At 42.2% G+C, this 24631-nt stretch overlaps 1 protein-coding gene across 6 annotated transcripts in view; it reads left to right on the forward strand.

Moving 5' to 3' along the window:
- Window positions 1-689: 689 nt before the first annotated feature.
- FOXJ2 (forkhead box J2) overlaps window positions 690-24631 on the forward strand; it is a 28472-nt gene continuing 4530 nt past the window's right edge. Inside the window, exons 1-9 of one of the 6 annotated variants that reach the window (XM_065029035.1) lie at window positions 690-725; window positions 2393-2565; window positions 17643-17995; window positions 18524-18598; window positions 20559-20627; window positions 20980-21120; window positions 21575-21773; window positions 23676-23996; window positions 24394-24495. In XM_065029035.1, coding sequence (XP_064885107.1) covers window positions 17663-17995; window positions 18524-18598; window positions 20559-20627; window positions 20980-21120; window positions 21575-21773; window positions 23676-23996; window positions 24394-24495 — 1240 coding nt within the window. In that variant the 5' untranslated portion in view covers window positions 690-725; window positions 2393-2565; window positions 17643-17662. Of the gene's footprint in view, window positions 726-783; window positions 2566-7121; window positions 7231-10878; window positions 10898-17642; window positions 17996-18523; window positions 18599-20558; window positions 20628-20979; window positions 21121-21574; window positions 21774-23675; window positions 23997-24393; window positions 24496-24631 lie in introns of those variants that run through there. The other 5 variants (XM_065029015.1, XM_065029045.1, XM_065029004.1 and 2 more) reach the window with 5 other exon arrangements.

Genomic DNA, 24631 nt, shown 5'->3' on the forward strand with positions numbered 1-24631 from the left:
CCACTCCAAGCCTTACAGCAGTGTTACCATTTGGAGGCATGTGAATGCAAAACTACTCACAGAAAGAAGACCTTATCAAATACAGCGGGTCTTTCAGATAACTGGGGTAGGGGCCCCAAGGGAGGCTCTTTCATGGTTGTTTTTCAGATTTCCATGTAGAAATCTGAGCTCAGATGTAGGGGGAATCTCAGGCAGTGGCTGTTCATCCTCATAGATACGTTGTGTAGCATTTGATCTAATTAGTTTACTTCACTACACAGTCCTCTTTCACATTGTAAAATAATGGATAGTTGCCTCTGCCTGTGTCCCTAAGACCAGCCTTGCAATGGACTGACAGGAGACTCACAGTTTTCAGTCAAATAGGTGAAAGCAGGACAACACTGTAATTCACAATGTTTTCTATCTGGTTTTAGTTGGTTGTAACACGTTGGAGAGATAGCAATGAGACTTGTAACAGGGTTGCAGCAGAAATGCTTCTTAAGATCTGGGGATGTGACTGCAATAGGTTTTTGGCCAATACAAGGCACCAGGAAAGATTACCAAGGATGGAGGGTCTACTTTTTTGGGGGGCTGGAGAAGGGTGCAACCATTGCGGGGTTGGTGCAAGTTGCCCAGGGCGGCAAGCCGGAGCTGCAGTGGTGGCTGCCAGGCCCAGGCAGCCATTTGGGAGCAGCATCCGCGGATGGAACGGGGAGCCCTCTCGGGCCGGAGGAAATGACGGCCGGGTGAGTGCGCGGCTGCCGCAGGGGTGGCCTAACACCTGCCGCCGCCAGCTGGGAGGCAGCAAGAGACTGCTGCTGGCAGCGGCCTGGCGAGGCGAGGGCCCCACGAGCGGCGGCCACCTCCGGGGCGAATTGAGCTCCCGGGATGGGGTAGGCTGTGATCCCGACGGGTAGCCTGGCTACCTGGGCGGAGCCGGGCTCTCCCTCCACCGGGTACCGTGCGCGCCCCCGCGCTGGGCAGCCATATCTCCCGCAGACCGGCGCCTCCTTAACCCGAGGAGGCGGGGGCGGCCGCGGCCAGAGGGTGCCGGGGAGGCGGAGCGGAGGCTGGGGAGGAGCTGGGGCCTGCAGTGGAGCCGCAGCCCGGAGCAGCAGCCGCGGCAGCGGCGGGGCCTGGAGAGACTCAACGCCGCTCGGCCGGGGCCCCCCGCGCCGGAGCCCGGAGAGCCCCTGGGGAGGAAGCCGAGGCCCGGCGGAAGTCGGCGGAGGCGACCGCTCAGCCCCGCGCAGGCCCGTGGGCCGCCGCGGCCTCCCGTGGTAGTCGGGCCCAGGCAAGAGGAGCTGGGGCCTGGGGGGGAAGCCAGGGACAGCCTCCGGGCAGCCGGGGTGGGGGGACACCCTGCCCGCCGCCCCCCTGCCCCATCCGCAGCCGTGAGGGGACACCCCGTTAGACAGCCCCACTCCCGGCGCGAGGGACGCCCCCTCGCCCCTCCCCACCCTTCGCTGGCAGGCCGGGGCGCACCCGCAGCCAGCCGCCTTCCCCGCACCTGGCGAGAGAGCTTAGTACTTGCCCCCTTCCCCCTAACCAGCCAAGGCTGGGCAGAGGCCCCTGACACCAAGCCCTGTGACTTATCTAGAAGCGGGTCTGTTCTTCCTCACTGTGGAATAGAGCCTGCTGGAGCTCTTTCCATACCTGTTGAGGGGAGAGGCATCCTCAGACCACAGATTCTGAGGGCTGTGAGAACAACCCTTACCACCCACTCCCCCCTGCTACTGAGGAAATTCCTCTCTCAAGCAGAGGAGACAGCTCTTACCAGACCAGATAGTAACAGGTGAGTCTCCGCAGAAGAAATTGCATGTGCCAAAGAGAGGCAGTCCTCAAGGCAGAAATAAGTAGCACCTCTAGATACTTACCTAGTAATTGTAATCATATTTGCTCAGGAGGCAGCAGAGAAAGCAAAGGAGAAAAAGTAGAGCCAGTTTTAGATATTCTTCCCTTTTCCAGTTGCTGTAAACCACTGGAGATAAAGGTAATTTCCAATACTGACCTCATTCTTCTTCATCCCAAGGAAGATCCCTCATTCCCCAATCCCAGGAGGGTTTTCTTCAAATATCCTGTGCAAGGAGAGAAGACACACCTCCCAGTTACAGGGAAAGGAAAAGGCCGTCTTCACTGTTAATAGTCACAGAGATAGCACGATTTTTTTCAGAGAAAGAGGTTTGCCCACTGTTAAGGACAAGGTGCAGCTAGAGGGAAGAAGAAATTTACAGGTAGAGAGACTGAGGAAATTGATTTTTGAAATAATCTGACAATCAGTGAAAAGGCTGCCTCCCAGGGGAATACCTTTTTAGTCCTTAGCTGCCAGAAGGGAGAGAAGATCTCCATCCTGGGATAAAACCAGCAGTTTTAGGGGACTGACAATCCCACACAGATTGTTTTAATACTCAAGATCCTGAATTCATCCACGATCGCTTCGCCCTCAAAATATTTCTTGAAGAAGGTCTTGGAATATTTGACAGCAACGGTCTGAGGATGGGCCTTCGAGAAAGAGTGTGAAGGACAGTACCCCAGAAACCAACACTGAAGATAAGCCACCTTCCTCCAGAAAATCTTCCAGACAGGGTGAGTGACCACATTTTATCATTTCTCTATTCCTAGCTGTCCTTCTCTTTTGCCTTAGCTCTTTGTTTTCCATGTCTCTTCTCTCACTGTACCTGCTTTCCTTTTAATCTTTTTTCTCTGTTCCTGAACCTCTCCCTAGCCTTATTTTTCTGTATGTCTTTCTCCATCTCTCTCATTTTCCCGTATGTGCTGTATGGAATTGACTTAATTCTTTCCCTCACTATTTAGCTTATGGGAGACCTCAGCCCTGGTTAATTGTGAGAAACCTCTTTGCCCATTTCCCTCTTACTTTCTTTCACTGGTGTATTCATCCTAGGTACAGCCTTTATCGTTGCTGGTGTGAAATTAATTTCTGTCATTTGGGGGCCATTGAGAAGGATAATACTGGCAAAAAAAACCTGTTGAGGAGACAGGAGCGGTGATTTGTACCACTAGTGTACACGAATCCACCTGTGGGGTTGGAGTGTCAGTTTTTCTCCATATGGGTCCTTCTGTGTTTGTAACTGTGGGAATAACTGTGTGATGCAGACCTCTACTGTGACTTGGAGCTGAATGTACAGATCCCAGTGCTAGAGCTCAGAGATGTGTGTCGTGATGTACCTGGGGGCTGTGGGATGAATTCTGGAAAGAGTACCCTTGACAGCGGGTCCTGTGGTGCTCCAGGGCCTGGGAATGAAAGTGGTGACAGTGCTGGTAGAATCTGCTCTGAAAGCCAAAAGAAGCCATTTGTTGCCACTAGTCTTCATCTGTGTTTTTTATGCTGTGTTTAGGGGCTAGGAATGTGACTCCTAATGCTAGTGATATGGTAAGCCAAGCTGGCTGCTTTTTGTAAATGAGGCAGTTAATTTCAGTCACAAATGAATATTCTGATACTAACTTAGTGATTTCCTGAGAAATCAAGTCCAAGGGAGACTAAATCTCAAATGAAGCCCAAGCAGATTCCTGTACCAGAAGAATCATGCCTAAGGATGTCTCACCTGAGATATTCCAGTTTATGTTCTTGAATAAGATAGCAGTGAGGAAATCCAAGACCAAGGGGTCCTTGGCCCAGACGGAAACCATTCTGGAATCCATTTGGGAACATAGTGGTTAACAGGGAGTCCCTGGAGAAGGAACTCCGTGGTGTAATTTGCAAGCAAGATCAGACAAAAGGTGCCAGGGCCCTCCAAAGTGATTTGTCGTTTTGTCAGAGAATTTTTACAGTTATCCCTAGCTTCAGAAGGTGCCTCTTTATAATGGAAGGTTGAACCATGAAGCATACATATGTTCTGGGGGTATTGTTAGATGCCCTCCTACCTGTTGCCCTATAGTTATGCAATCAGCCTGTTTTGAGTACAGCTGTGTTATCTAGCATGAGGGAAGAGATAGCTGTGGCATTTTGGCCTTTGTACATCCAAGGGGATAACTGACTTTTCATGCTCTTGAGGTTAATTTAGCTCACGCTGCCCCCTTCCTCACAGTAGTGACTTGACATTTTTTCAAGTGCTTTTGGCTCTGATGGATGCCAGGGTACTTTACAGAATATATATGCCAGCCTTACAGAATTCTGCTCTTCCACAACAATTATCTTTCTGTATATGAAACTTTTTTCTTCATTATTAATGATAAAAATTAAGATTTTGTATTTGCTGCTTGGGCTTTAAATATTCATGACAGACATACAAGGGTGAAAGTCATATGCTGTAGAATAACTGTTATTTGTTAATTGCTGACAGGGTATTCAGTGTTGACTTGGACACACAAAATTAAGACAATGCTCTGCAGATCTCATAGTCTAAAACACAGCTATACAAAAGCAAGGACATACTGATAAATTTAAGGAAGGGACTCATTTTTAGAGGACATAGCTCTTCAGTGTGATCGTGGTATTTACATCAAACTTTTATCACAAGCTAAAATGCATCTTCTTAGGTGGAATACTGTAGCTGTTCTGTACCATTTATTTTATACAAAAGTACCCATAAAAGAAAAAGGGAGAGTATTATTTATCTTTTTAAAAATGTGAGATACTTTATAGACACATTTAAATGAAAGTGCTACGTCTTTAAAAGTTTCCATTAAGAATGTGAAACCAGAACACCTAAAATTAGGCTTTAAAAACCACATTTAGGTACCTAAGTAAATAGCCTAATTCTTTTAAGTGCCCAAGAATGTAGAGTTGACGTGAACAGAAGCAATGAAGTCTTCAACAATTAAAAGACAGTTATGTGTGTACGAGTTTGTAAATTTAAATTTAGATATTCATGCTTCTAAAAGCTGACTTGTAAAGTTGAATTAGTCTGATCTTGTCCTATGTGCACTCTGGTCCCATCTGAGAATTGAGTGTGTGGCATTTTTAAGGTCAGTCCCTTAGGTAAAATGAAATGAGGTGGTCTAGAGAGTTATAGGAAAAGGATTATGTTACTGAAAGATCATGAGGTTATATTAATGTTTAAGTATGTGTTCTGTAAGTTCTTGGGTTTTATATTGAAATCTGGTTCTGTAGGCAAGTTTCTAGGGTAGAATAAGGAGTCAGAAAACTTGCAGTGAAATACAATAAACAGTTTGAGGAGTTTGGATAGAATTTCTGAGTCCGAGGTGGTGTTGTGACTGTTATAGTACCTTTTTTTTTTTTTTTTTTTCTTTAAAAATATGGCTGATGTCTCTGGCTAAGTTTTATTCTTGCCCAAGAGGTACAAATGTCTTTGCCTACTACCTCCTCCCCTAAATTTCAGCTGACCTTCATAGAGTGGGAGATTCAGTGTACATCAGGGTTTAGATTTTTGGCCCTTTATTTCAAGTGTCAGAAAAGGGATATGGTTAATGGCAGCTGTGATATGGACAGTTGTCCCTCAAGAGCAGGACTGCACTGATTATCTCATTTTACACAGCTGTCAGACAGGAGTTACATCTCCATCATTAGAAACCAAAAGATGCAATCCTTTTGGACTCATTTTTCCAATTGTTTCTCCCAACCTTGGGTAGAACTCTAACTGGTGCCTTTCATACAGAACCTTCTCTGTTTTATAGTACTTAGTTTGCAGAATCTATTGATGAGTGATGCTTCAGAATTGAAACTTTAAAAACTATTGTTTCTAGCACTTTCAGTCTGGAAGACAATTTTCAAAATACAAGTAGTGCCCGGATTAATAGACAGCCTAAAATGGTATCTCCAAAATGTTTGACCTCTCCAGTCGTGCTAACTCTGAAGCCTACAGAAAAGCATTTAAATCTATATTGCTGGCTGTTGCACATCATGTTACTTTAGCAAGGATATCCAGTTGATGTGTTCAACCTTGAAATGCTTATCATCTTGGTAGGTGTCAGTATTGCTATCTATTCTGCTGTTGTTTTCTTCTTCATTGATGAACTTAGAAATCTATAATATATTTCTGCCCTGTAGTCATGTTTTTTCTTTTAAAGGCAGTTTGTGTGTGTATTGCTGAGGGGAGAGCAAGCATGCTACAGTATGTTTTCACAATTAAATAATCACAAGTTTTCATTTTAAGTTTGAAATGAAAATGTGAAATACTGGAAGTGTTTCAAAATTTGGAGACCTCACAACAGAATCTAGGACAGATTTAACGTTGTGTCCTGTGGTGCTTTGCCAAGATTTGGACTAGGCTGTCGTTTTATCATTCTGTCTTTGACCTGCCCCGTCCTCTACCCCATCCTACTATGAACATTGGAGTTGGTGTCTTAAAGGTAGACCATGAACAGATTTTGCTAGTTCCTGACCTTTGTGAACCCTTTCCTGAATCCCATCTTGGGCTTCCTAGCATCATGTCACAGTCAGTTTCCTTCCCTGCACCTTAAAGGTCCAGCATGTTTCTACCCCTCTACTCTCATTTCCTCCTACACCCCGCTCCTCCTCCCACTTCTCTTTGTACTGCCCTTTACATATAGTTTTGTGCTACCCCTTTGGCATTCTGTCCTGTGGTCTTGTAAGCCTAAAATGCAACTTCTCGCTTCATCAAGCAAGCATCCACCTCTCTAGGATTCTTCACCGGCAGGAATTCTTTCTTACTGCCTCTCACAGGCCCCACCCTTACTTCCACATGTGCATTTTTACCTGTTTTTGGTTTGGCTTTCGTTAGATTATATGGTTGTGGATATAAAGCATTTTTTTTTGGTCTGAGATTAGGTCAAGAAACCTGTTTTATTTTTATCACTATACCAGGTGTTTCAAAACGATGGGCCCATCCATGGAGGTCTATGGAGGATCAGTACTGCCTCTTATAGTGAGTGTACTTGTAAGTGGATCTCATTCCCATATAAGGTTCGATAGATTTGTACATGGGTTTCTTTCCCAACTTAATGCAAAGTGCATATAACCCCACTGTGGGGGTTATACTTCAGGTCCATCTTTTGAAACACCCTGTATAATAGATAGAATTTTGTTCATCTGAAAATTTCCTGTTCCGCTAGGCTGGGAAATGGCACTTTGTCTCCATAATCCAACTCATTTATTCTCTCACCCTCTCTTCTCCTCTACCCCCTTCCCTTCCTCAGGAATAGCTGGATGTTAGTTGGTTAGACTGAAAAGCCCTTGCATTACATTTTCTGGTTCCTTCCAGCACTTCAGGATCTTGGTTTTGAGAACTGGGGTGAACAGTTTGTGCAAGGTGCAATACCTCGTTCCTCATCCTTCTAAGCTGGTCAGTTTACTTGATGTGAAGTCAAGAGGTAAGGGGATATGTGTTCTTTTTCTCTTTTTTGTCCCCTTTTTGTACATAAGAGAGACTGAGTAATGAGGGAGAGGTAGAAATGACAAATGAGAGCTTTTATACCTCAAGGAAAAAATATTTGCCTTTTTTTTTTTTTTACAATTAGCAATTCAGATTTTGTTTATGCTCTCTATAAAGACTGTGGCTGATTATGTCAGAAATATGTAATTACTGTTTAAAGTTCAAATCTGAATAATTGGGAAGGAATCTGAACTTTCTGTGGTCACAAATTAAAGGAGCAAAGTTTCAGAATTCTCAGTTTTCCCAAAAAGCTATTGTTAAGTAGAACCAAAACAATGCTCCCTCCCCATGAGGAACTTGCAGAGAAAATAAACAATTTGCTAAAATAGTTACCTCTGAAATTCCCTTTATCTCTACCTGAACAAAGCAGATGAACTATGAATGTAGGGAACTGGTCTGGGATTTGGGAGGCATTATGTTCTCTGCATGGTTCTGCTTCTCCTTTCCTGGCTGACCTTGGGTGGCGCACTTCCCCATGCATGGCTTCCCATTTGTCCTGAATAGGTTATTGATCTTTTGTAAGGGTTCCAAAGTATAAGGATGAAAAATACTTTATAAAGGCTAGCTGTTCTTCTTACTGTTGATTACCTTAATTACAGTGTGATATTCAACTCAAAATCTCTAGATGCAGCTTTTCATGGCATTACAAAACAGTGAATTGGGACATGATGCCCCAATTAATTTTTATTTCATGGAAGGATCTGTGACTCCAAAACTGAAAGATCCTGTACCATGTCTGCCACCTAGAACTGTTTAAGTTTCTTTAAGTATAGATATTTGGACTCCCTTCAAGCTTCTTCTAAGATCTCTAATGACCTTTTCTTGGCCAGGTCTCAGGGTCTCTATTCCATCTTCATCCTTCTTGGCTTCCCTGCTGTTTTTGACACTTGATCGTGCCCAGTCTTGAAATCTTGTCCTCCCTTGACTTTTGTGTCAGTATTTTCCTGGTTTCCCTCCTGCTTTTCTAGTCATTCATTCAGTAATTTCTGCATTAAGCTGTTTACCTTCCTCCATTATTTTTTTTTTGTAAGTTAGACATAAAGACCCACCTCCGGTATCCTCTCTTTTCTTTACCACCTCCATGCCAGTGATATTAAATTATGCAATTTGGCATACTGTCTTAACATACTTTAGAACAATTTGCAGCAAGTTTAAGACTGCTGAGGCCAAGATGGAACTCCAGAAAGCTCCTCTGAGATTTCCCTTTGTTTCCCGCTTTCTTCTGTTGTGAGTCTCCACAGTTGGGCCTGTAACATGGGTTTTCTTGCATTCTTCTTGCTCTGCATATACAGGGTAGGGGTTCATCTTCCAGGTTCATGGCCCGAATCTCCTTCTGCTTCTTAGTCTCTTTGAGTAACCATTATGCTTCTTCATTTACCATCTTGGTTACTGCTAGCTGTTCTTGCTGGACTCTGACAATTGTGTTACCTTCTTGTCTTGTTAAAACCACGATTACTGAAGCTATCTTCCTGTTGTGTTTTCTCAGCACGTTGCCTTCTCCTCCTTGACAAGCCTGTTTGTTGGCTATCATCCACTACATAAGATGCCAGCTTCTTGTACTCAGTCTAAGTGACCTGCACATTTATGTTTTTCCCCTATCTGTCGCTGTCTCTTATTGTCCTTTGCTCTGCTACGAACACAAGCATGACATTGTGCTTTTCCATTTCTTGCATGAGCATCTTTCCACATTCTTCCTAAGCTGACTCATACCTTGATACATATCTGAAAATTGCCAGCCAATAGAGGCTGGATGTACTGGAAACTACTTATTTGCATATTTGAAAATTATTCAAAAGGTCTAACTGATACTCGGAGGTAGTTATCTTATTACGTGTACCCTCCTCTCCCTGGATTCTTTTGTAAAGAAGGATGATTACAAAAGTAAATGAAGATCATCATAAGCAAGAGACACATCGTCTCAAAGACTAGGAAGGTCAGGGCTGGAGCAGAATAATATTTACTTGCAGTTGCAACTATGTGTGTGGAAGTAAGGGGTGTCTTTCAATATCTGGAAGAAAATGAACAGGACGTTTAGTTTGAGGATGATAGCCAAAATGGAACATTTTATGAGTAGGGTGCAGAAAGGCAAATAGCAATATTAGCTTTTTAAGCCCAAAGACACTGTTAATGGGTGTGTGTTCCTTGCTGATGTGGTTCTGAATCCTCTTCACCTTCAAGCCTGATACGAACCTTTACAAGGTTTGAACCTGGCTAGGGATTGTTAGGTGTTTTGTCTCCTAGAAGACAGTTCAGTCAGTTTAGTTCAGAATAACAACTAACAGAAGAGTAAAAAGGAATTATGTTAAAACAGCAGTTGAGACCTGATTTAGGAGTTTCATACAGTATTTCTCAATTCTTCTGATAGTTCTGCAACTTCAATTTCAGCTGCACTTCCAAACTCATCTTTAACAGTCTTTTCTGCAGTACTTTGGTAATCTTAACTCTGGAAGCATCTGCTGTATGTACAGTTTGGGCATGTGGTATCCGACTAATCTGCACTTGATGCTAGTTTCCTTATTTTCTATGAATTCAGTACATAGTTCTTACTAGTGCTTGATACCCATTTCCACAAGTGGAACAAAATGGGTTGTGGCTTGTTTCAGCAACTATTGCAGAGTTCATATTGACTAATCTGTTTTCAGTGGTTCAGCCTTTGGTGAACAGGTTCTGACCACTTGCAGATTTTCATTTTCACTATGCCTGACTGGCATTCATTTAGCCCTGGGAGCTCTCTTACACAGAAACTTTGTAGTAGTATTATTATTAAACTGTAAGCTTAACAGTAATTTTTCACTGATAGACCCATTTTTTAATGGGAATAAGAATACAGTTTTCATTTGTAGGTGCATGTTGCATTCTTTTAACCTGGCTTTCTGTACCTATCTGCAATTATATGAAGATCATCTGAGAGAGATATTCTGCACACTGAGCTACTTCTGATGTTGTCTCTAATTTCAGAGACAGTCTACTTATCGTATCAGTGTTTGCATATCCTGTACTGAAGGTTTAGTACTGAATGTGATTCTGATAGGCAGCTAAAATTGAAATCCTTCTATTAAATCTGAGTATTCCCAGGAAATACCTTCTCTTAAATACAGCTTCTCTACCACAGACTTCCTTGTTGCCAAGGGAAAATTTCATTCCAGATATGTGCTTATAAATTCGAATTATTCCGAAACCAATACCCAATACCTTTCTCAGTGTAGGAGTAATTGCTCTGTTAATGTTCTTAAGGCAAATGCCAAAGATTTCTCTTGCCTGCCTTGGCATATGTGTAGAATTACAGCTGCTACTTCAAATGGTAAAATATTGCATAGTGATGCAGAGGATGGAGGGATGCTGTAGACACATTTCTGCTGTGGTGATGTATTTTCATTGTGCTTCTTCGAAGTGCTTGGATTACTTTTACTTCAGATCTGTTATTGTGAGGGTTGTCATGGGACATTTGGCTTATTATTAGAATAAATCTTTTATAGTAGTCTCATTACAAAGAAAATAATTTTCAGCTCAAAAGTATTTTAGGCATACCAGTATTCTCAATATCACTTGCTATTTCTTTTGACAGGTGTTATATATTCCACACTTTCACTTACACAGCACCATAAGTAAGTAAGCTAATCTTAACTTTGAACACATGTTTTTCAGACTCTCTGAGGGGTCTCTTCAACATTTGTGTAGTATTTCTCTCTGCATTTTTTACTCCATGTTTATATGGCAGACAACAAAAATATATGATTAGTTGGTCTTATTAAAATCTGGCAAGGCACTGGCTGTGCTTGATCCTAGCCATTTATGTCTGTAAAGATACTGTCCCTTGACATGAGAATATTTTAGACTTTAGCTGTAATGCCGTCTATTGACAAGTTTGAATAAGCAGGTCAAGTCTTGTAAACTATACTGGTTTGTCAGTTTTTGTACAAGAGGAGTACATAATTGCTTTTGGAATTGGATCCTGATGCTCTTCCAACATGGGGGTTTTGGTGACTTTATAGTCCCCATAAGACTGCATGCTTCATTTGTACCGAGAATGCATGCACAGTCAGTGCTGTTCATTCACTAAATTGAAAATACAAAATTATACTCTTCTCGTGCACCTCTCACAAAATGGAGTGAATCGAAAAATCCTATGTTAAAATATGCCATTATGATATTTATGTAATTAGTAACTACTGTGAAAACATTTGTTTTCATTTTTTCTTGAGACTTAATATGAACCTTATGTTGCCGAGATTACTGTTTGCTAAAGGAAAACTGTACCTGTATAACAACTTAATTGTAATAATTACATCAGTGAATCAGTGATTTTTATTAGGCTATATGTGATCTCAAAGTTATTGTACTTCTCTAAGTCTGACTTTTCAATACCATCTTCTAGTGTTGTGTTGTAACTTTTAGCAGATTTCTAATTCAGGATGCCGTAATTACTGAACCACCTGTGTTCTTTTACACAAAATAGCACTGAACATTCAAAGCCATTCCATCTTGCACACTAAGTAGTTTTGAGTAGGGGTATAGAGTCAGACAACTGTGACATGGACAGGCACAGATTGTGACACTTTGTATTCATATAGGTGATACCACACTATGTGCTCTTAGGTGACTGTGTGCTTCCTTTGGTTGAAATCTTTCTTCATTGTGGTTCATGACTAGTGACAACCATGTGCCCCTTATTATCACATCTGCATATCTATAGTTTGTTGGGAAAATGTTTTTGGCTTGTTCTGCTGCTCCCAAAGAAAGGAAGCATGGTTCTGGAGTATGATGATTTCTCTTCACTCTTTACCACAGGGACTGGTTTCCCTCCTTTTATATGGCATTGCAAACAGGAGTGTACTTTCAAACTGCACTGTGTTTCTTTGGTTTGCTGATACACTAACATGACACCTGCCACTCCTTCAGGTCAAGTTTCATTTTATGAATAATACCCAGCAGCCTCTCTTTTCCTTCTGTAATTGATTGCAGAAAGATAAAAATTTTCTGAAGGCTTCTCACAAGTAGTTGCCAAAATGAAGGATAAAAATTTCAGACTGTCCAGGGTGATCAATATCCTTTTGTATGACTTACATGAAACAAATATCCCTCAGTTAGGATGTTTGCTTAGAGAAGGTAAGATTTTACATGTTTTGTTCATGCCCTCTTAGTTCATACCTCCTAATTTTTGAGGGGGCACGTGTTAAAATGTAAAAATTATCTTCTGCCAGAGTTAGAAAAATTGATTCTTTTCCCCTTTTCTGTATTGGCTTAACAGTACGAGTCTCTTGCATGTGTACTTTACACAAGTATGTCAAAATTGCATTTTTTCATCAAAGTATCATAGAATCATAGAATGTCCTGAGTTGGAAGGAACCCACAAGGATCATCAAGTCCAACTCCTGTCCCTGCATATGACAACCCCACAGTTCATACCATGTGTCTGAGGGCGTTGTCCAGTCACTTCGTGAACATTGTCGGGCTTGGGGCCGTGACACCTCCCTGGGGAGCCTGTTCCAGTGCTCCACCACCCTCTGGGTGAAGAACCTTTTCCTAATGTCCAACCTAAACCTCCCCTGGCACATCTTCCTGCCATTACCTCGGGTTCTGTCATTGGTCACCAGGGAGATCAGCACCTGCCTGTTCTCCTCCCCTTGTGAGGAAGCTGCATCTGCCATGAGGCCTCCCCTCAGTCTCCTCTTCTCCAGGCTGAACAAACATAGTCACTTTAGTTGCTCCTCATATGGCTTCCTCTTCAAACCCTTCCCCAACTTTGTAGCCCTCCTCTGGACACTCTCCAGTAGCTTTATACCCTTTTTATCCTGTGGTGCCCAGAACTGCACACAGTGCTCCAGGTGAGGCCGCACCAGTGCAGAGCAGAGCGGGACAATCACCTCCCTCGCCCGGCTGGCAATGCTGTGCTGGATGCACCACAGGACACAGTTGGCCCTCTTGGCTGCCAGGGCACACTGCTGGCTCATGTTCAACTTGTGGTCAACCAGAACTCCCAGATCCTTCTCCATGGAGTTGCTTTCCAGCATCTCATCCCCCACTGTGTATGTACAACCAGGGTTGCTGTGTCCCAGGTGCAAAATTCAGAACTTGCCCCTGTTGAACTTTATGTGGTTGGTGATTGGCCAGTTTTCCAACACCTTTGTGTTTCAGAAAGTGTGCAATCAAATGATTCTTTTTTTTGCCAGTTAGTTGGGTTTGAGGTTTTTTTGTTCGTTCATTACCTCGGAAGCTAGGTGTGTTTCTGAATATATTACATGGATATCGTTAGGTAGATCACTGGATCTGTGTTTCAGGAATGTAAATAGAGGTGACCTTACATTTATAGATGTTCTACAGCAATGTCTCTCGCTGCTTGAAAGCCTGTTTTGCTGTGCTGTTCCCCACATTTCCTACATTTTTCGGTCCCGATATATAAGTAGTAGTGATCTTGGATAAGATCCGACTGTCTTAGAGCAAGCATTTGCAAAATAGCAGGGCAGGCAAAGTACAGATTTCTTCAGTCTGGCAGGGATAGTACAATATGATAGAGAGAAGGCTACCTTTTTTTGCAGCCTGAAGTTTGATTTGCTAGTTGCAAATGTTCGAAGTAAGGCAGTAGCTTTCCTGGAAAGCTGTAGTGGAGTATTACTAGTCCCAAGTGGATTAGTGGTTATTAAAAGGTATTAAATGCTAGGATTTTCTTTAATGATTAATACATTTCTTTATGAGTTACAGATTCTCATATGTTTAATTGTAGTTTTGGACCAGTGTTTGGCTGTCATTTTTGCATCCCTGTCTTGACTTGGGGTTGTACTGGAACTAGTTAGCGCTTGAGAAATGAAGGCTTTGCAGTCAGTTTCCAGCTGTTGATGGTGGTTATGACTTGGCTATCTTACCCTTGGTTTTAAAGGCAGCCAAATACATTAACAGATACCATTTACTATGTAAAGTCAGAGATTAGAAATTCTGGACTTCCAACTTTCTTTTTGCTTCTTCAGAGTTAATTCTGGTTTGCTAATGTGGTAGGATTCTTTTTCAAACACTCTTGGTTTTAGTTCAGTGTGTTTGTTAGTCATAAGGTTTTTTTTTTCTTTGAGTGGGATCATAAGATAATAGCTTGAAAGAAGATTTGACAGGCAATGAACTGGGAAGGGAAAGTTGGAAGAATCATCAACTGTTCTGGTTTGGCTTCAGTCTTGTTTTATCATACCATTAAGTAGTGTCAAGCTGGTGTATTGCTTGGATCAGGTAAATGGGATACGCAGTACAAATTATAGCAGGTGTTGCTGTTATAGTAAGCATTATTTCAAATAACTTAGTAGTCAATTACACCAAATATATTTTTGCACTGATAGTGTTCTGGAATGCCACCTTACCTATGTTTTGACTATGCCTGATTATTACAGAACCCATATTGCCAGGATCCAGTGGCATGATCAAGGTTAATGAAAAAAAAATCTTATTCCACTGCTTCAAAATTTCCCATGTGATTGTTATTGGGTCTAAGTCTTCAATTTCTGTCCTAAATTACTGTCTGGTGTATGTGTTGTTAAAAAGCTGCTGTTTTTTTCCTGAAAAGTAGTTCTTTCAGATTGGTATCTTAATCTGCTGTAGGTTTTTGTAACCTAATTTTCTGGATTTCTGTGCTTCTCTTAAAAGTGAAGGGGTGGCTGGGAAATTTGTATTTACTTTACTTTGTATTGGTAGCACAACTGATATTTCATAGTGGTTTAACATACACAGGATGAGCAGCAGTAATTTGTTCTCTGATTGCACTGTGGAAATTAAAATTTATATGAGGCAATGAGGCATACTTACAAAAATAAGCATTCAACTGATATTTAGTTCATGTTTGTTTTCTTCCAAGTTGAATACTACTTTTAGTGATGGCTAATGCAAATGCAGCTGTGTTTCAGTCACTGGGATGCCTCAGTGGTCTGGCCATGCCCACTGGATAAAAATACATTGTTGCTTTACTTTTGCATAATTCCAGAAGGAATAGTGCTGCTTAAAAAAAAAAAAAAAAGTTTGAGATTAGATCAATGCAGTCAAAAAGAGCTATATTCAATAAACAACAACTTGAGGAAGGTGGATAATGGAAAGCCTTTTGCAGCTCTGATCATCTAGTTAGCTGTGTAGCAAGCAGTCATTGCTGTCATATGTGATAACGTGGCAGATGAGTAGATAGATAAGTTAAAAGCAGTTGGGCTTTTCCTTTCCTCCACAGACAGAAGTATGTTTCCACTCTTACTGTACTGTTGCAATTTTACTTTTCAGTCTGTACATGCACGTGAGTGTGAGTGATAATGTTAGCTGTGCAACTACCTTGTTTCCCTGAAAATAAGACCTACCCAGAAAATAAGCCCTAGTGTGATTTTTCAGGATTTTTGAGGATGCTCCAAATATAAGCACTACTCCAAAAAAAAACCCTACTTACAGTTCATTAAAAAGTCAGTTTAAATAGTGTCCAGGCGGATATACAAGTAAAAAAGTAAGAAGTTTTGGAGCAAAAATTAATATAAGACCCTGTCTTATTTATGAGTAAACAGGGTAGGAGATGCTTTCTGAGCCCAGGGCTTTGGAACCACTGCCTGTGGTGGTTGAGGGGTGGATTTTGTTGTGGCGTTGTGTAGGTATTTTAGCCCTAAGAGCTGTGATGAGCCCATACATGAAAATGGAAGGTTTAGTGCATACAAATGTGTTAGAGTGTAGACTCTTGAGTGCTTTTGTGCTGTGAGAGCACTTCAGTGAAGAAGTGCAAGGTGTAATGCGTGTAGTTGTGGGGGAAGAACAGGGAGCTTCTGTGTCAAAATGCTGGTTGGTCTGTCTCTGGATCTGTGCATCCACACTGTATTATTGTCAAAAACCTATTTTTAGAATGACGATCTAATTGGTATTCATGCAGATGGGTGTCTCCCTGTCTCATCTGATCCACTCATCTGAGTGATGCACTTAGTGGGAGGTGTCTGCTGATGAATCTTTCCAAAGCATAGTGTGTTCATGTGCGTCTTTTCTCTCCTACATGTATGCATGTGCTTAATGTGTTCCATGACCGTGTACGTGTGTTTGTGCATTTGCCTTTTGTATGCACTAGCATGCTTAAAGATAGTATCTAATATTTTTAAAAGATTAATTTCAGAAATGAAAGATGCAGAACTTACAGCACTTCAAGACATGTTTCTTCTCTTTAGGGAAAGAATAAGTGCAGAGCAGGGCAGGTTGTGTCCATAGAAACTTAGCTATCTCAGTCCAGACTTTAAGGGATTGCTCCTAGTATAGGGATGCAGCCAGTTATGAGTAAGAATTATGATCTCTCTGCTTGCCTTGACTGCTACAAAAGACAGCATACAAGCTTGTGTGCTAAGTGTACGAGTTTATGCTGCTAAATATTTTCTTCATATAAAATAACTGTGAGGTAGAAAACCTGTGGTACAAGTGCTAGCCATGTTGGACATGTGTGTTTTATTTTTGTGAGGGGAAATATATAATACTTATGAGAGGAAAGATCCTGAGTCTGTTTCCACCCTGTGACAAACTTCTTATGTGACTTTGGACAAGTAAGTTTTTATTGTGTCTCAGATTTGGGGAAAATACGTGCCTGCTACATTGTGCATTAAGTGAGATTTAATTCAATGAAATGTATATTTAGGAAAAACGGGTTATGGTAGGCAAAGCTTTAACTATTATGAGCTTAATATAGTCTGTTCCACCTTGACATGGTAGATGTAATTATCTGTATACAGTACTGCGCATGATGTTGGCATTTTAAAATAATATGTAATCCTAGCTCTAAGGAATAGTATTCATTATAATGTCACCTGATGCAAAAAGAGAGACTAGGCCTTAGGGAGAAGTGAATTTCCCCACAAATTAAGATAGTCCCAGTTCTGACTTTTAGAGATGATCTAATTAAACTGTGGTTTGTATGTGGCATGAAGGAGTATTCCCTTTTAACTATAATTTTCCTCTTACCTGACACAACCTACTGGATCACAGGTACTCTTGGTGAAGGGTCACAAGGTTATATTGCTTATATAGTAACAGAGCAAATGTGATACAGCTGCTGAAAAGGCTCAACTTCCTTTGACTAGTTCTCAGTTCTTTACCTGGGAACAGTTGGGACGCTCTGGGTAGGACTGTCCTAGCAGTGTTACCATCATCACTGTCCTGGCTAATATCAGCAAGGATGGTCCTTCCAGAGACAGTCATAAGGCTTTTTGGATTATTCTGTCTGGCTGTAAATAAGGTATATGAAGTAGGATAATCTTTACACAGGTACTTCTGATGGGGGAGAAGCAGAAGAGGAATGCAAATGGATGCTTCTGTTCTTAAGGTTCACTTTGTTTATATCTCAGGAGTTCTCTTTTGGCTCCTTTCTTCTCACAGGTACTCCTGCATCCAGCATCATGGCCTCCGACCTGGAAAGCAGCCTCACTTCCATAGACTGGCTGCCACAGCTTACTTTAAGGGCTACTATAGAAAAATTAGGGGGTTCCTCACAAGCAGGACCTCCAGGGGCTGCCCGAAAGTGTCCCCCAGGCTCACCAACAGATCCCAATGCCACCTTGAGTAAGGATGAGGCTGCAGTGCACCAAGATGGGAAGCCACGCTACAGCTATGCCACTTTGATCACATATGCCATCAACTCATCACCTGCCAAGAAGATGACGCTTAGTGAGATCTACCGTTGGATCTGTGACAACTTTCCCTACTACAAAAATGCTGGTATTGGTTGGAAGGTGAGGACTCGCATTGCTCACAAAAAGTACCCATTTTGTCTGATTACAAGAATTATCTTCTTAATTCTGTGCAAAGTATCCTCACTGAGCAAAATAAAAAGACAGATGTGAAACTAAGTTGACCAACTGGAGAAACTGCAGAGCCAGAAATCCCATTTTCTCTGAGAATTCTGTTGTATGTGGTGGCCCCTGAAGAGGGAGCCTGCAAAAAAATCACCAACAACAACCAAGAAAAAGAAAACAAACCCCCCCACAAAACCTACCTCACTAGCAACCTCTGCATCACACTAATACTATTTTCATTGCACCTTCTGTAGGTGTATATGTGGTTCAGCCCCATATTGTTCATCCTAATCCATCCCTCTCCCTTCCGCAGCTTCTGTTCTGCTCTGTTCTGTGTAGATGTAATGAGATTTGGCTTTTGAGTATGCACCGTTCTTCTGTTTTCTCTACTTGTTACCTGGACATACTCAGAAGGCTGTATGTTTTTGTTGTAGCACTTACCTGTGTCTCTTATTCTTTCATCAGAACTCTATTCGTCATAACCTCTCTCTGAATAAATGTTTTCGGAAGGTGCCTCGACCGAGAGATGATCCTGGGAAGGTAAGAAATCTGCATGCTCCTGGGCACGCAATTTAAAACTGCAGAGAATAAGCCGGGGTTGCCCTTTCTAACTCATGGCTGGAATTTGAAACCTGAAGTGTAGGCAAAAATGGAAGCAGCAGTAAGATTTACTGCAGTGCTTTGGCTACAGAGGCATTCACTTAAAGGGAACCGGTATAGGGGCCTTAATGGTTTTAGCAATTGTTTTTATATGTGATCTCTGGTTAACTTTAGAGATACTGAAATAAGGAAAAAATGGGGTTGAATATATTTTATTAGTTTTGTTTCTTTTTCTTGATTTTTGTGTGTAAAATGTGGGTCTAGGCCAGATTGATCTATTATGGAAAACTGTAGTTGCTGCTGGTGAATGGCAGGACTATGATGTTACATCATGGGTTTCATGGAAGCAAGATAATGGAAGTGAGAGCAGAACTGCTAACTATTTGGACTGTAAAATATTTGGTGTTGAGGAAAAAGTGTCACTGCCAGTTTGAATCTGCAGAAGTCATTGACAAGTAAAACTCAGGAATTTAGGAATTTTTTGGCTAAGTAAGGGCTAATAAAGTTCTGTTAGTATATAGAGATTGTAAAGGTAATTGCTAGCAAAACCAAGACTTGGCATCTTGGTATACAGATATTATTACTGTTAAAAAAACCCACAAACAAGCAGGAGGAGATGATGGGGACAAGAAAGATTGTCTCCTCTTCCTCCATCCTAAAGTTACCAGAAAGGGCCACTTGCTCAAGCCTTTTACTTCAAGTTATATTTAAAGGACTAGGTGGTGCTCAGTTGGCATCTATAAATGGAAGTAGTATATCTTTGAAGATCACTGCTCAAAAGTGCAATTTATTATATGGCTTATTCCAGCAAATCCTAACTGATTTCAGGGTATATGTTTGCAGGTGTTCATTGGCATGTTCAGCTGGATTTATAATGAAAACCTGGCCTGTGTTTGTCACTGATTATTCAGATTGGAGGTTAAAATGGGCTAAATCAGACTCTGGAGTTCTCTTTATACTTAGTCTTTAATTTTGTCTGCTGTTTTCTGAATATTTTATGTTGAAAGGGACATCTGGAGGTCAACATGCACCCCAACTCTCTTCCCAGAAAGGGACAGTTAGATTGGGTTGTTGATGTCTTTGTTGAGTTTTGAATGTCTCCAAGGATGGAGATACCACAACTGGGCATTTATTCCAGTGCTGCACCACCATCATTGTGAATAATTATTTGTTTATATCTGATTGTAATTTCCCTTGCTGCGACTTGTGTTTGTTGCCTCTGTTTCTTGTGCTGTGTATTTTTGAGAAGAGTTTTATTCTTCTTTATAGTCTCCTTACACAGTTGAAGACAGTGGTTAGATCCCCTTAGCCTTCTCTTGTCTGGGCTAAACAGATCTCTCTATGTGAACTGCTTGTATATCATGTGTTTTGGTTCTTAGCCATCATGGTGACCCCTCTTTTGATGCATTCTAGAGTGTCAGTATCTGTCTTGCACTGGGAACCCTCCAAATGGGCACAGTACTCAAAGTGGAGTCTCACAAGCATGGACAAAGTGTGATCCTTCTAGCTGTTTCTGCCCAATCTAAACATTGAGTTGGTTCTCATTAGCCAATAACAAATTTGTGTTGTGAGGAAGGTACTGAAAGGGCTGTACATGCCCAAAAGAATTGACCTATCTTGGGTCAAGACATCCTTTGTTCTTCATGGTGTCCTGTCTTGGAGTGGTGGAAATGTAGAGCATTCTGCATTCCACCAGTAGCATCAAACCTCATTGTTCAATACAACCCAATGCAAGAGGGAAATCTCTTTGCAACACCCAAGTCTCAGTTGTCTGATGTTCTGGAGGGTGGTCCTTGTGGTCCTAATGTTTGGTTGAGGCTGCATTCTTCTAGTGGGTAACTCCCTGCTTCAGGAAGCTCTCTGATTTAATCATACATTCACCAATTGGTCTTCTTTCCAGGGCTCTTATTGGACAATAGATACATGTCCAGATATATCTCGCAAGAGGCGGCATCCTCCAGATGATGACGTGAGTGTTGTTTTTTCCAGACAGCATGGAGTGGGAGGGGAAATTCCCTCCAGCACCAGACCATGGTATCATTTTGGAGGCAGCATGTACAGATGGGGATAAAAAGGCTAGGGCCGAATAAACTAGCATGTATGTCCTGCCAATTGGCTGTTGTTGCTGCTGCTGTTCAGTAGCAAAGTTAATCTTGTTTAAAGTCCTTTATCCTGGCTCTTCAGTGACTAAGACCCATTCCTCCTCTTTTCTAAGCCATGAACTTCCACAGTGGGGGAGCTGGCTTCCCATCTGCAGTTTCACTTCTCCCTATGTTCTTGATTTCTGCTCCTTTCCTTTTCTCTTTCTTCCCCATCCACAGATACCACAAGACTCTCCAGAGCAAGAGGCCAGTAAAAGCCCCCGAGGGGCTGTTCCAGTTAGCACAGAAGCCTCTTTGCCACCTGAGGCCACTCCTCAGCTGTCACTACAGACCACCACCCCCATTACTAACTACAGTCAGGTGAGCAGCAGGGTAAAAGGTACAAACCTTATGGTGGGGAAAAGTGAGAGGCGGAGGAGAGTGTGAATGGAAAAGCGAAGCGGTGAGAAGAGAGGGAATTGTGAAAATGGTGACATAGAGGCAAAAAAAAAAAAAAAAAGAGAAGGGAAGAATGTGAAATAGCAGAGTCAAAAAATAAAGAGGAAGTGAATTTTAACAAAGGGCTGGATGGGGATAAGAATAAAGGTATAACAGTATTAGATAGCTGAAGAAAAAGCTGGAGCCAGTGTGCTCTAGAGGGAGAAGGTGGTGATTGGTTTTCCTCAAGGAAAATGGTATTTGGGAAGACTTGTTGGAAGATGAGCTCAGTGATATGGGTTGCCAGTACATGTTCTACCTGTATCTAGTCTCTGGACCCTGGTCTCAAGTTACAAAACCAAGTACAATCTAAAGTCATTACTTCTGACTTCCTTAGCAGGGTGCAGGGCCTGTGGATGTTGCCTCTACTGTAGCAGGGGGGCAGGGCCGTGAAGGGGCTGATGTGCCGTCCCCGCTGTACAGTGCCAACCATGACTTCAAGTTCTCCTACTCTGAGATCAACTTCCAGGACCTCAGCTGGTCCTTCCGAAATCTCTATAAATCCATGCTGGAGAAATCATCTTCCTCTCAGCACGGTGAGTAACTATACATATCACGTCAGGTGGGGAGGTATCTGCCCACACACTGTTGTTGACTTGATCTACCCTTGGTATCTTTCAGATCTTTCCTTGTTTAGGAGCCTGTGCAAACAGACTTTTCTTCTTTGGCATGTTGTCTTTATTTCTGCCAGGACCAGATAAGAAATCTGCATGTCCTTTATCTATTGCTCCCCCTAGTTGTCTCAGAATAAAGAGGATAATGATTTAAGAATACCTTGTGTTGATATAAAAGCAAATACTAAAATGGCAGAAGCTTAGCAAAATGAAGTCCTAAAGAAAAGCGTGTCAGAGAAGTATTCACAATCTATCAGGCTAGGAACCAAAAGAGGGACGGGACTGTTATATGTAGAATTTCTTCAGAAGGAGAGTGGAAAGTCATTATTGCTCAGATCTGTTAAAACTAGGATTGTACAAGGCATTGGAGAATTGAGTTTTATGGGTTTGGAGCACAGAAGAGAGCAAGCCTCAGCTCCATTCACAGCTTGCCTTTTTGGAGTCTGGGGGAGCAGCCACCAGAGGGCAGAACGGCTATAGGGATGGGTTGTCCACAGAAAACACTCCAGAAAAACCTCCAGTTGTCCTGCCTTTAAACACTCTTCTAAATATTAGTCTGGTGTAAAAAGGAATATATTGTTACATGAGCCTCTTGTCTCTGTTGTCAACTATGATATAGTGTAGGCAAAGTTTGCTACTCTAGGAAGAGCCTGAACTGACCTGAACTTCAGTAAAATAATCTTTTTTTACTTTTACTGCTTTCATTGTGCTGGCACTTGAGATTCCTACTAGGAGCCTGTTGTGTGAGATGTTGTAGAATAAGCAAGCTACATGTATGTAGCCATAGGTAGAGAAGAACCTTGACTGAGTGTGTACCTCTGTTTGTAAAAGCTTAGCAGCAGAATTTTTTTTTTTTTTTCCCCCAAGTCTTCCACTGTAAGGTAGTCTAGGAAAACTTGTGATTTTGGAGGAAATTTTGTAGGCAGTGTTTGAGTCAGGATGGCAGTATTCATCCTTTTGCCCCATCACAGTAGTAGGATGCTCTAAGGGTTGATTTTGGATATAGTGAAAAACTGAAGCTTGCTTGCAGATGGCCAAGTAAGGGTGCTCAACGTAAGAAATAGATAGCTTAGTTTAGTGGCTTGTAATGCCTTTCACTGTGATTTTTCACTGAGGTCCCACAATGTAAGGGGAGAATGAACTGGGGAAGGAGACCTGATGTGGGGAAGAGTGGAGAACACCTGATGCCATTCCGTGTAGTGGGATACCTGAAATACAAGAGGACAGAAGTGAGACTCCCACTGTGTCAAGAGGAATGAAAGTGATAAAGGAGCCCTGATGCATGTAATATGCTCTGTGTATACAAGCAGTAGAATGTGTGACCTCTAATGATCTGTGTGAGAAAAACTGTGAAGGTTCCTGACCAAACTTCTTGAAAGACAGGAACTGAATAGAGCTTTTTGGAAACAGCAAGTCAGATTTATCAAGTTATCTGGTTTCTAAGTGTTTTATTGTTTGCTTAATGGTCATTTCTAGGAGAACAGCACGTGTGTGAAATTTCAGGAAAGCATGGGTTACTTTGATAAATACAGGAAAAATCCAGGGAGGAATTTAAGTGCCTAACTCTCTATTAGAAGTTTAAATCCTGCTGGGGCTTTGTTGTAGGGCCTGTTGTTTTGAAGAGAATCTGGAGCACAGTGAGGGCATAACTGTGCAGGTGATAGTTGTTGGCAGCCTGCAGAGGGCACTCCAAAAGCTTCATAAATAGCAGAATAGGCAGTGTGAAATTAGAGATGGATAATTTAAGCAGAGGTCTGATCCAGGCAGCTCTTAAAGCTCCCTCCTCTTTTTTTTTTTTTTTTTTTTTTCCCTCCTACTCGGCAGGCTTCTCTTCTCTCCTTGGTGACATGCAGCCCTCCAACCACAACTACTACATGTACCAGCAGCAGCAAGGTCCCTCATCAGTGGGTGCTGCTCCCCCACTCCACACTCCAACCCCAGAGGGTTGTCCATCCCAAGGGGGGAAGCAGCAGGGTGGTGAAGGTTATGGCCTTCCACCAGTGATGTCCATGCACCCACCCCCAATGCAGCATGGAGGCTACCACCAGCATCAACATCACTCGCACTCCCACCCACAGCAGCAGCCACACCAGCAGCAGCAGCAGCAGCAGCAGTCGCAGGCTTCAATCAACAATGCTGGCTTTGGTGAGTCAGGGTGATGGAAAGAACAACTGGGGAAAAGGCAGCAGAGAGGAGTCCCCAGACAGAAATGCCACAAGTGAGCTTTTACTATGTAGTGCCTGTGTTTTATGTGGAAAAAGGGCAAAGGCCAGTTATGATTGAAATCTGAGGGGGAAGTTGCTTCCTTACTGAAAGAAAGGAGGATACATCCACACTGGGTTTGGAATTCTCTTTAGGGATGCAGGATAAAGGCAGGGGCTAAATGAAAAAGGCCCCATCCTTGGTCTTCCAAGGGAAAAAGGATTTCTAGCTATTGTAGCATTAGGCTAAAGATGGTGAAGAGGGGCCAACCATTTTATAATAAGGAATGGAGGGAAGGAGGCGTTGGTATTGGAATAATCTTGTCCCCATTTCATTGCAGCATTTCCCCCTGATTGGTGCTCCAACATTGATTCCCTGAAGGAAAGCTTCAAGATGGTAAACCGGCTGAACTGGTCTAGCATTGAGCACTCCCAATTCTCAGGTCAGTGTTGGCCTAGTGGCTAGATCTAGTGACTCTGACTAGGGCTGTAGTCTAGAATATGTGAGTGCTGTGGCCAGATCTTTTTTTCAATGTAATCGTGTCAAGTGCATGAGTTTCTCAGTGACTCAGCTCTTCT

The sequence above is a fragment of the Columba livia genome, chromosome 1 (genome assembly GCF_036013475.1).
Source record: "Columba livia isolate bColLiv1 breed racing homer chromosome 1, bColLiv1.pat.W.v2, whole genome shotgun sequence".
In the NCBI taxonomy this organism is placed as follows: Eukaryota; Metazoa; Chordata; class Aves; order Columbiformes; family Columbidae; genus Columba; species Columba livia.